Source organism: Sinocyclocheilus rhinocerous, unplaced genomic scaffold (genome assembly GCF_001515625.1).
Source record: "Sinocyclocheilus rhinocerous isolate Xijiao unplaced genomic scaffold, SAMN03320098_v1.1 scaffold2358, whole genome shotgun sequence".
NCBI lineage: Eukaryota > Metazoa > Chordata > Actinopteri > Cypriniformes > Cyprinidae > Sinocyclocheilus > Sinocyclocheilus rhinocerous.
Window position 1 is genome coordinate 129,805 of NW_015627543.1, and position 12,363 is coordinate 142,167.

General features: G+C 34.3%; 1 protein-coding gene across 1 annotated transcript in view; it reads right to left on the bottom strand.

Annotated features, from left to right (window-relative positions):
• The window catches only part of LOC107730676 (collagen alpha-1(XXIV) chain), a 119,783-nt gene that overhangs the window by 28,190 nt on the left and 79,230 nt on the right, over positions 1-12,363 (bottom strand). Inside the window, exons 29-42 of the mRNA XM_016541549.1 lie at positions 11,616-11,660; positions 11,320-11,364; positions 7,999-8,052; positions 6,681-6,734; positions 6,281-6,334; positions 4,971-5,024; positions 4,405-4,458; positions 3,462-3,569; positions 3,245-3,298; positions 2,714-2,821; positions 1,728-1,781; positions 1,382-1,435; positions 1,110-1,166; positions 923-976 (exon numbers count right to left, since the gene is read on the bottom strand). Of these exons, the coding sequence (XP_016397035.1) occupies positions 923-976; positions 1,110-1,166; positions 1,382-1,435; positions 1,728-1,781; positions 2,714-2,821; positions 3,245-3,298; positions 3,462-3,569; positions 4,405-4,458; positions 4,971-5,024; positions 6,281-6,334; positions 6,681-6,734; positions 7,999-8,052; positions 11,320-11,364; positions 11,616-11,660 (849 nt within the window). The remainder of the gene's footprint in view (positions 1-922; positions 977-1,109; positions 1,167-1,381; positions 1,436-1,727; positions 1,782-2,713; positions 2,822-3,244; positions 3,299-3,461; positions 3,570-4,404; positions 4,459-4,970; positions 5,025-6,280; positions 6,335-6,680; positions 6,735-7,998; positions 8,053-11,319; positions 11,365-11,615; positions 11,661-12,363) is intronic.

Genomic DNA, 12,363 nt, shown 5'->3' on the forward strand with positions numbered 1-12,363 from the left:
ACACACACACACACACACACACACACACAAATATGAATGTGAGTGTTGACTGTTTGTGATGAAAACAGGCCTGCAGCGCTGCAGGATCCAGACCAGCTCAATCTCGATCAACTGTAAGGAAATCATCTGAAGAACAATCAGCAAAAGAAAACAACCAGCGTCCAAAAAGACACTGTTATGCTGTTGCTAAGGTGTTTCCAGTTATTTTTTGTTGCTGTGTGGATGCTACAGTGTCGCTATGCAGTTTCTCATCATGTTGCTATGCCGTTTCAGAGGTGTTCTGAATGTTTATTTATCATGCTGCTGTGTGGTTGTTAGGGTGTTGCTATGCAGTTTCTCATCATGTTGCTGTGTGGTTGCTAGGGTGTTGCTATGCAGTTTCTGGTCATGCTGTTGTGTGGTTGCTAGGGTGTTGCTATGCAGTTTCTGAGGTGTTTTGAGTGTTTTTATCATGCTGCTGTGTGGTTGCTAGGGTGTTGCTATGCAGTTTCTGATTACGTTGCTGTGTGGTTGCTAGGGTGTTGCTATGCAGTTTCTGAGATGTTCAGAGTGGTTTTTAACATGTTGCTGTGTTGTTGCTAGGGTGTTGCTATGCAGTTTCTGAGGTGTTCTGAGTGTTTTTTATCATGTTGCTGTGTGGTTGTTAGGGCGTTGCTATGCAGTTTCTGATCATGTTGCTGTGTGGTTGTTAGGGCATTGCTATGCAGTTTCTGATCATGTTGCTGTGTGGTTGCTAGGGTGATGCTATGCAGTTTCTGATCTTGTTGCTGTGTGGTTGTTAGGGCATTGCTATGCAGTTTCTGATCTTGTTGCTGTGTGGTTGTTAGGGTGTTACAATGCAGTTTCTGAGGTGTTCAAATAGTTAATAGTTAATAGAATGATTTTTACAAAGCATGAAATTCCTCCTTACAGAGACACTAACCTGATATCCGTCCTCTCCTGGTTCCCCACGTTCACCCTTCTCTCCTGGAGCGCCCTTTACGCACACAAAAACTGATATGTTGTCTTATTTCTTCAATAAAGTGATGTAAATGTCACCGCCTCTTTATTTACTGATTTCAGTCCAGGTGTTGGACAAAAACAGGAAGTTAAAGGAAATTAAGACCTACTGGTTCACCTAAGGGCCCAGGCGGTCCTGCCGTTTTACTGTCTTCTCCTGGGTAACCCTGAAAAACACACATAACCAGTCAAACTCAGTTTCTAACACAATTTTTTTAAACTCTGGCTTTACACTAATTATAGAAACATTTACAATATGATTTACTGCTTTGAAAAAAAGCATATTTGCATATATTGCATAGAATTTTAAGCATTAAATGTAACTCAAATATGGCATTTAGACTGAGATTATAATTTAAAATATAAAAATATGCTGAATAACCTTTTCTCCCTTTGGTCCCGGGGGCCCTGCTGGACCTTGCTTACCAGTGTGACCCTATAGTTAAAGAAAAACAGTGAAGATAAAAATAAAGATAAAAATAGACAATTTCCTTGTCTAATCCAAAGTAATATTTTTTTTAGGAATGATGATAGACTGAACGTTTTGAGATAATTAATCGATTATCATGTCTGGTTGGTCTACGTTCACAAAAACATAGCGAAAGACTCCTTTATTCAAACATACACAAAAACGATAATTAAGAGGTTCACTCCCAAAACTTTCTGCAAATGTGAGTGTGATTTTGTAAGCATTCATAAGTGCATATATTTGTATGCATGAAACTCACTGTGTAACCTTGAAGTCCTGGCTCTCCCTGAGGTCCCATAACTCCTGGTCGACCCTGAAAGGTAATGAACAAAACACACACATGTACGTTAGCTTGTGTTTTGTGGCATACTCGTCGTACCTCAACAAATAACCTGCTAAAAATAATCTGAGTTTCCTGTGCTGAAAAACACATTATTGGATAGAGTCTTAAAAAAATGACTCCTGCTGCTCATCCCATTATGACTTCTCGGAAAACCATTTGCTTATGAAAACAAGATGCTAAGTTTCCCCAGCTACACTTGTTTTTACATTTCAACGATGTCGTTAAACTCTGAGGGAAAAGCAGGGGCAAAATAAAACAATCCCAGACATTTTCTCGGCTTATAAAATCCATCCTAAAACCACCAAATCAGCAGGCGCTTAACTGCATTGTACAAGAAAAGCGGATTAGTCCCTAGTATCTCTAATGGCATTAGTGTAAATCCCATCAAAAAGCTTTGGTTCAATTCCAAATCCTGCGAATGTTTACACACGCCTTAATTCAGCCTGTAAAAGCAGCAAGTTTGAGAATAGAAGTCATTCTCAGCATGTTAGAAAATTATTACGGTCTTGTAACTCACTGTTTCAGCTCATACAGAAATAATAGTACATATTTTTAATACCTAATTTCTTTAACAAAATAACCCACTAACATGTCTAACATGAACTAATTAACTAACAATTATTCATATAATACACTATTGTCTAGGGCTCCCCTAGTGGTGAAATCATATACAACAGCATAATGCTGAGGTTGTGGGTTCAAGCTTCAGAATATTCCCAAATTTCCGCTTGTTAATAAATTCAGTGCATCTATTCCTCTCATTCAGACTGTATTGTTTTGCACTGCTATTGCAGTCCCTTTGTGATGGTGATTAAGTTACTTAATCATCTTTGGGATTTGCACAGCTATTTCTCAACATCAGAAAGAGTGAAGGGATGCGTGAAAGGAGAAAGCACACTAACTGCGGGTCCTCTGGTTCCACGAGCACCTTTGAGTCCTCTCTCCCCCGTCTGTCCGATTTCGCCAGATGAGCCCATTTCTCCCAAGTGACCTGGCGGCCCTTTTTCACCCTATCAAAGAGTAAGATGGAAATATCAATGAGCAGGACTGGTTTGAGTTGTTTACAAGTGAGAATGACAAGAAAAAAGTGACTGTATTGTGAAAATACAGAGCAGAATGCATCCCAAACAAACCAAAGTGAAAAAGAGTTCCGCAGGGCTCTATTCTAGGCCCGTTTTATTTCTGACACAATACTGCATAATAGTCTGTCTGTAAAGACTTCTGTTTCCACCTTTGTGCAATTAAAATGAAATGGTCCCATGTATTGTTTGAATGCAATTGATTTAATTCAAATTAGTTGGCATAATTTATTTTGATTATTTATTTATTTGATTGTATTTTACATACAATCTACACTCAATCATGCTTATTGCAGTCCAAAACTGTGTTTTATTTAAATGCGACATGCAGTTAACTTAATCACGTTGTTATACCTTTTTTCCTGGACGACCTCGGTTACCCGGCAGACCCTGTTTGCCCTCAGGTCCCTGATGAAGAAACATCTGCTTTAACTTCACATTATCAGAATAAATTTCAGACTCAAAAATCATCATCATCATCAAATTTCATCTCAAAATACATTTTGTCCACTATACACAATGAAATGACAAATGCAGATTAGATTCACTCCATCACTCTTTCATCACTCACTGGGAAGCCCTTTTTCCCAGGATCTCCAGGAGGTCCTATTGGGCCAGAGTCACCTATCTCGCCCTTTTCTCCGGCTTCTCCCATTGGTCCACGGTCGCCTGGCTCACCCTGAGAGTTATAACAAAATAAAAACAAACCTTAAATGAGAATTTTTTCCAAAAATTTGTGGGTTTTGGTACACTGGTTTTGGGAATCAACATAATATGGTGAATAAAACACAATGTTCCCAAGTGTATACTAGGCCAACCAAAGAAAAAATTCACAGCAAACAGTTTTTACACAACTTGTGTACTGTTGGCGTAGAATAACTGAAAAACAATTGAAGGATTTACTTTGTAATTATTCATGAAATTTACTAGCAACTTCTGAGTGAAACCTTTCAAAGAAACGACAAGTAACATTGAATTGAAATTTTGAAATAGAAAGCAGCATTTTCTTGTAAAATGTACTCCAATAAACTTTGTTTTATTTCATTATTTATATAACTTTGATAAATCAATTTTGACATAATAGTGATAAAAACTGCCAGAAAATGGTTTATGAGGCAACAGGTTTGTGCAACAACACATTGTGCATTTCTCATCATTCTCTAAAATAGATCATATAAAAAAAATTAAATACAAAAATAAAATTAAAAATTAAAATGAAATAAAATGCTAAAGTAGTAAAGTTTCAACCAAAATCTTACATTTTATTGTATTAGAGCTAGCAAGAATTTTAAAAACAAATATTAAAATGCCTAATTTTATTCAAAAAACGAAAATCACTTAAACTTGTAAAAGCATTCATGTAGCTCAAATGATAAAAGCATGGTGCTAGCAATGCTGGGTCATGGGTTTGATTCCCAGGAAATGCATGATAATATGTTGCAGTGCAAGTCATTTTGGATAAATGCATCAATGTAAATGCAAATGCAAGTAGGAAACTTAATCTGGAGTCTCACCTTTGGTCCGTCCTTCCCTTGATGCCCATCCTCTCCAGGTGGCCCTGGAAGACCCTAAAACAAACAGTAACATGTAAGACCAGGAAAAAGCATCATGGGATTCATCCCAAAAACCAGCTGAAACTGCGGCAGAAATGTGCTTATTTGTTTTTCCTATTAACCATTACAGACATGTTTATTTGTATTACTAAATCAACAAATCTGATTGCAATATTAGCAAGATTGTAAATAAATATTTTACAGTTTGAATAACATATTACATTTTTTTCCACAATGCAGTAATGAGAAAGAAATTTATGATTTATTTTGGGGTGAAATATGAGCCGGAAAAATGCATGTCAGGTTTCATGAGATTCACTCGGGTAGGACGCTGCTCCCGAAGTCATAATATCCAATAACAAACAGAGAATTGCTTGAATAATTCAGTAACCAGAGACAAATACGTCCAGTGTGTGTGAGCCTGAGGGTCCTTCTGTCAGATTATTGACACTGTTGGCTCACGTCAGTTGAAGCAATGAAAATACACTGATGGATCACGTTCACGGGAATGAGGTCGCTTCACTCACTCTGATGCCCGGTTGGCCCAGTTCACCCTCCTCTCCGACAGGCCCCATTTCACCCTGGAAAAAGACAGAAAGACACAGTTGCAAATGCCAGCAGTTCTCGCTTTAATACTGTTATTATTGGAGCTTGTCAGTAGAAATCATCCATTTCCATTGCACTTCATTGTAAACAGCAGCTTGGACATTCTGCTTAATGTCTCCTTTTGTGTTCCACAGTGTTAGAAATATGGTCATTTTCGGATCTCTTTAAACCTATAAAGCCTACTCTATCATATTTTTTCAGTATAATTGTACAAACATCCACCTTCAGCTCATGCCTCACATGTCTTGTTGCTGTCAAATTACTTATTTTTATCAAGTAAACGTCGGAATAACTGTAGTAATATTTCCAGATGAACACTTACTGGACTGAAGCAGCTCAGCTTTACTTGATTCTCCATCAATCATGTTTTAGAAAATTAGTGAGTCTCAAATCTGATCATCAGGATCTTTTAAGGATATTTAGATCATTTTATGTCAGTATCTGCTGTACTGTTATAAAGATCTCATTGATTTACATCACAAGCATCAGAATTTCATCATACTTTTAGTCTATATAAATATCAGCATCTGCACCAAATTGTGTATTTTTGCCCACTTTGGGACTCTGAATAAAATTGAGTTGTTTTTTCCTCCATATTCTAACTACATCAGACTATATGAGCCATAAAAGCCTGATGCTTTTGATATAAAACTCCACAATAAACACAAATGTGACCCTGGAGCACAAAAGCAGTCTTAAGTCGCTGGGGTATATTTGTAGCAATAGCTAACAATACATTGTATGGGTCAAAATTATAGATTTTTCTTTTATGCCAAAAATCATTAGGATATTAAGTAAAGATCATGTTCCATGAAGATATTTTGTAAATGTCCTACCGTAAATATATCAAAACGTAATTTTTGATTAGTAATATGCATTGCTAAGAACTTCATTTGGACAACTTTAAAGATGATTTTCTCAATATTTAGATTTGTTTGCACGCTCAGATTCCAGATTTTCAAATAGTTGTATCTCAGCCAAATATTGTCCGATCCTAACAAACCATACATCAATGAAAGCTTATTTATTCAGCTTTCAGATGTTGTATACATCTCAATTTCGAAAAATTGACCCTTATTTTTTAAAGGTTTTAAACCCTGGTTTTGTGGTCCAGGGTCACATTTGCAAAATTTCTTTTAATATTTTAATTTAAAGTTTCAATCACCTGTTCCATTTCAATTTCCATTTCTGTCTATTGTTTCATGTCAGGCTTTACAGGGTTTTGCCTCACCTTGATTCCAGGTTCACCCACAGGCCCCTGCTCTCCTTCAGGTCCTGCAGGTCCCTGTGCATGCACAAAAAAAAACACACAAGCAGACGAGAACAAGAAGTCAAAATAACACGTGTGGCTCATATATCAGACTCGAAACACAGAAATAATGCTAAATTAAATAACCTGCAACATAATTAATTTACTAAATGATTAAAATGTGCTTTTATTAATGGTTCTGCAGTGCACCGTGTTGTTTTACACTCCTTCGTGTGCCTATATTATGTTATCAATATTGAATTCAGTATTATATAACTCTGCACTGTACTGAATGAACCCTTTTTTAAGTTGCATGTTATTGCATAATTGAACACAGAAGAAATCCATTGCACACAAAAATTCAGTTTCTTTCAGGAAGTACCTCGTGACCTTGCTCTCCATCTGGGCCCGGGTCCCCCGGAGGGCCTCTGGAGCCCTAAACAATCAAATAAACATGAAATAAATATGAAGTCATGCACAATTCAAACACCTTTCCCATAAACAGTCTTGTTTTGATATTATAAATGAGATTTACATGAATCGCCCTTGGCGCAGGATGTGAAGAGATCTTTCGATTACGCCTGGCTAGAACTGAATTTTGCCGTGCACATGTGAACAGCATAAAAGTGTGGATGCATGTTTAAATGTGCGCATAAGCATGTGTCAACACGAGGACATTGAGATGCACACGGCATCAAAGACTGGAAACACAAACCCCTTCCAGAGAATCTGTTAAAATCTTTCATCTGCTGACAGAGCGGCTGATTACGTTTAGACGTAATGACACAAAACACTCGCGCTCAACGGCAGAAATGCCACAACGAGCAGCGAAACGCCTCACAAACCCTCGGAGGTCTTCACATCATGACTTACATGTGTTGCACAAGAAAGATGCATCAACGAGTCACGTCATGCATGCTTGCTGAGACTGTTCACAGCACATTTCTGACGTTTAAGCACATTGCTGGCCATATGAACACAATGTGCAGTGCAAACAAGTATCCTTCAGTTGATGCAGTTTTAGATCTTTATTTTTGCTTATTTACATACAATCTACACTCAATCATGCTTATTGCAGTCCAACACTGTGTTTTATTTCAATGCGACATGCAGTTAACTTAATCACGTTGTTATAGTTTAAACTAAAGGCTAAAACTATTAAAAATCATTTTTGTTAATTGAAATAAAGCTTGAATAATATGTAAACATTAGATGAAAAAATGAACCTTAAAAATGAATGAAAATTAGAAGTGTTATAGAAGTGTAAGCACTAAAATGACAAACTAAATCTGAAATAAAATTAAGGCTATATAGAAATGTTTAAAACAAATAAAAATGACAACATACTCAACAAAATAAAAAAATTAACATGAGTAAAATAAAATTCAAATAAATGACTAAAACTTAAAACTAAAAAAATGAAAAATGAAAATATAAAAATGATTAAATTATTATAAATTACATATACATACACACACACACACACACACACACAATAATATATATTATATAGTATACTAGTATAAAAATAAGAAATAATATTAAAATAACACTAAACCTGGCACTATACGTGCTGCTATAAAGCTGTATCATGCATAATAAGTCTTTTTAATTAATTTTCTTCATAAGAACAGCCCTTTTTATGTAAAGGAGGCTCATTTAAGAACGCAAACCGTTGTATTTTGTGTTGTAATACTCACAGGTTCACCTGGAGGACCTTTTTCACCTGTGCTTCCGGGAGGACCTGCTTTACCCTGCAACACACACACACACACACACACACACACGCACACACACACACACACTCTGATTATATGTGATTCATACACATGTTCAGACATCATAAATTCAGATTACACATTATTCAGTTTAAAAAACGACTCACAGATCAGAAATACCACAAATGAGATCTCTATAATATCATGTTCGGAGCTGCTTTCCACATTCATTTTACAGCTCTAAACTTATACTGGAAGGCAAACGAATGACTCATTTGTGTGTTTTGATTTTTCCAAAGGAGTTTTAGTAGAAAAATTAACACTTAAATGACACCTACTGTATATTAGCTATGAAAGAGCAAAATCTGAGCAATGCAAGAACACAAATATTAACACAGGTGCACAGAAGTCACAAGCTATTGTCCAAATAAGCACATACATTATTAGTGATTTGTTAAACACATTTTATGATGTAGTAGTAAAACATTGCTCCTTCACAGAATGGAAATGTCTGAGTTTGTGTTTGTTTCTATGATGGAAATGTAACCATGAGCCGTAATCCAGCAGGGACCCACAGCCTTTCTGCTCTCATTTTTATCTGTTTTTCTTTCCGTCTTTATCAGACGCCGATACGCGGAGAAACAGGAACCGCTGGCTTTAACGTTCACCTGTCTTATCAGAGTATTTCTCAGTGAAATCTCACTGTTCCCACAATAGAGACACTCGATGGTCAGTTTCCATGACTGCTCAAACCAACACACTGCAGATACTGTGAGTGCTGTAGTGCTTTAATAACATCGACGGTGGATTTTAATCACCCCATTCATTAAAAGTCATAAGTCATGCACTTCATTTTCCAGCAGTAAATATGACTTACACAAAGATGCATTAATAACAGTCATAAACGCTTCCATACGTGACCCTCTCAACTATACCTTCACTTCACGGGCTTCATATTCAAGCAAAAAAATAAAATAAAAAATCATGATAAATCCACTCATTTTAAGGCATGAACCTGGTTTATAATTGGCTAGTTTTAAAGTTTTGAATATTAAAATATAATAGTATTTATTTAAACAAAAACAATATTTTTGGCAACACATTTTACAATTTGAATATTTCTGAGTATCAAAATAAAATAATAGTATTTATTTAAACAAACATAATATTTTGGCAACACATTTTACCATTTTAATAAGATCATTTTAATAACTGAGTATTAAAATATAATATTTATTTAAATAAAACTATTTTTGGCAACATATTTTACATTTTCAATAAAATTATTGTAATACTTTTGATTATTAAAATAATAGTGTTTATTTTAACTAAACAAACATATTTTGGCAACATTTTGACCATTTTAATAAGAATAATAACAAAAATAATATTTTACATATATTAACATATCAACATATTTTACCATTTTTATTTTATTATTTTAATACCTTTGAGTATAGTATTAAATAGTATTTAAGTATCAATTATATTTTGGCAACATATTTCGCTCATATTTTATTTTATTATTTTTTTAAACCAATATAACACCACACCAGCATACTGATTTCTGAAGGATCATGCGACACTGAAGACTGGGGTAATGATGCTGATAATTCATGTTTGATCACAGGAATAAATTACAATATATTTACATAGTGTATGGTTATTTTGAATTGTAATAACATTTCCCAATATTACTGTTTTTTTTTTGTTTTTTTTTTCAAATAAATGTAGCCTTGGTGAGCAGAAGAGATTTTTCGAAAACATAAAAAATCTTCCAGACCCTAAACTTTGGAACACTAGTGTATAATTTGCTATTAAATGAGCCGCTAACAGTCTGTCAACATTCACCAGTCATCTCTGACAGTATTTGCATATCCTAGTGCTCTGATTCACTATTATTAAACCGTTGTGTCACTGGATCACATCACCACACATCTGCAGCATTAAAGCAGGGATTATCTGTTCACAGGAAGCCTGCGGTTTAAACATCATAAATCATCTGAGTTATGAACGAATCCGCAGCGATTTAATGAGGCTGTGAAACACCGAACAGCACGGCTGGCAAAACCACACGTTCACCGTCAGTCACTAGAGGACGCTGTGAGCTGGAGAGCATTAAATAGGCCTGTGTGAACACTAAACACTTCGACACACACTTCATACTTCCTGACAGCAAACACACACACGCTTTATTACAGGAAAACACAGACGCTCGACACAGTGGTCTCAGACCGGAGATATCTCAACATCCTGCTATATATGTGATAAATAGGGATGGGAATCATAAGGAGACTCCACTTTACAATTCTGGTGCCTTAACGATTATTTTAATAATTTTGATAGTTAAAACAAAATAATAGCAATTATTTACGATTTTTTATTTTATTTTTGACAACATTTTTTACTATTTAAGTCAGATTGTTTAAATCCCTGAATATAAAATAAAATAATGGTTTTTATTTTAAACAAAAATAATAGTATATTTGGCAACATACTATATTTTAATACATTTAAGTACTAAAAGAAAATTGTATTAAGTAAATAGCAGTATTTTTCTTTAAATAATATTTTTGGCAACACATTTTACTATTTCAATATCATTATTTTAATATTTTTTTGTGTATTAAAAGAAAACAATACTTATTTAAACAAAAATAATAGTATTTTTAGCAACATATTTTAATACACTTATTTTAATACTTTCGGGTATTAAAAGTAAATTACACTATTTAATCAAAAATAATTATATTTTTTGGCAACATATTTTATTATTTTAATATGATTATTTTAAAACTTTTGAGTACTCAAAAAATAGTATTAATTTAAACAAAAATCATAGCACTGTATTTTACTATGACTATTTAAATACATTAGAAAATTAAAATAAAAAAATAAAATGTATTTAAACAAAAATAATAGTATTTTTGGCAACATATTTTACTAACTCACAGCAATTATTTTAATACTTGAGTATTAATAATAGTATTTACTTAAAAATAAGAGCCTTTTTGGTAATGTATTATTCTGTTTTAATCTGATTATTTTAATACTTTTGAGTATTAAAATAAAATAATATTATTTATTTAAACAAAAATAACAGTATTTTTGGCAACATACTGTACTGTTTTAATGCAACTAGTTTGATACTTTTGAGTATTAAAAGAAAGTAATAGTATTGATTTAAACAAAAATACTAGTATTTCTGACATAATATTTTACTTTTTGTAAATAAAGTATATTATAATATGAAGTGTTTTTAAATAAAGATGGTAGCATCACAATTGTTAGACTGAGACTTACAGGCGCTCCTGCTGCTCCTCTCTTCCCTGGAGCTCCAGCTTTACCCTACAAACAAACACAAACACACATGAAAGAGTTCAACTGAAGCTTACTGATCTCCTAAATGAGCTCAAAACTGTCTGCGGTTGAAATCTACATGATATGTGGTTTGAGACAAAGCAGTTTTTCCATATGAAGACGACCCAAGAGAAGATTTTGTCAGATTCTTCTTCTACGGAAAATGTTATCTAAAGTTTATTTATTTTATCTAAATTTTTTAATTTTGAATCGATTTTCAAGTGTTCAGAGTTGCTTACGATGAATCCAGGAGCTCCAATCTTCCCTGGCGATCCTTTTTCACCCTGCAAAACAAAAGCAGTCGAGCTGTCAAGCATGTGTGACGTGTGTCTGTTCATCACGATCATTCAGCAGCTTTGTAATGCAAATCACAATGCAATTGTTTTGGGTTTTGTAGTGGTGTGAAAAGCACCATTAAAGTGCAGTTTTCTATCCTGTGTGATCTATTTTCTCCTGAAACAGGAAGTTGGTATACGACACAAGAGACATAAATGCCATCACAATGTTTTCCCAGAACAAAAGATTTTAACTTTTACATGCCTGGTATACGACACAAGAGACATAAATGCCATCACAATGTTTTCCCAGAACAAAAGATTTTAACTTTTACATGCCTGGTATACGACACAAGAGACATAAATGCCATCACAATGTTTTCCCAGAACAAAAGATTTTAACTTTTACATGCCTATATGTGACCCTGGACCACAAAACCAATCATAAGGGTAAATTTTTCGAAATTGAGATTTATACATCATCTGAAAGCTGAATAAATAAGCTTTCCATTGATTTATGGTTTGTTAGGATAGGACAATATTTGGCCGAGATACAACTAATAGAAAATCTGGAATCTGAGGGTGCAAAAAAATCTAAATTTTGAGAAAATCGCCTTTAAAGTTGCCCAAATGAAGTTCTTAGCAATGCATATTACTAATCAAAAATTAAGTTTTGATATATTTACGGTAGGAAATGTACAAAATATCTTCA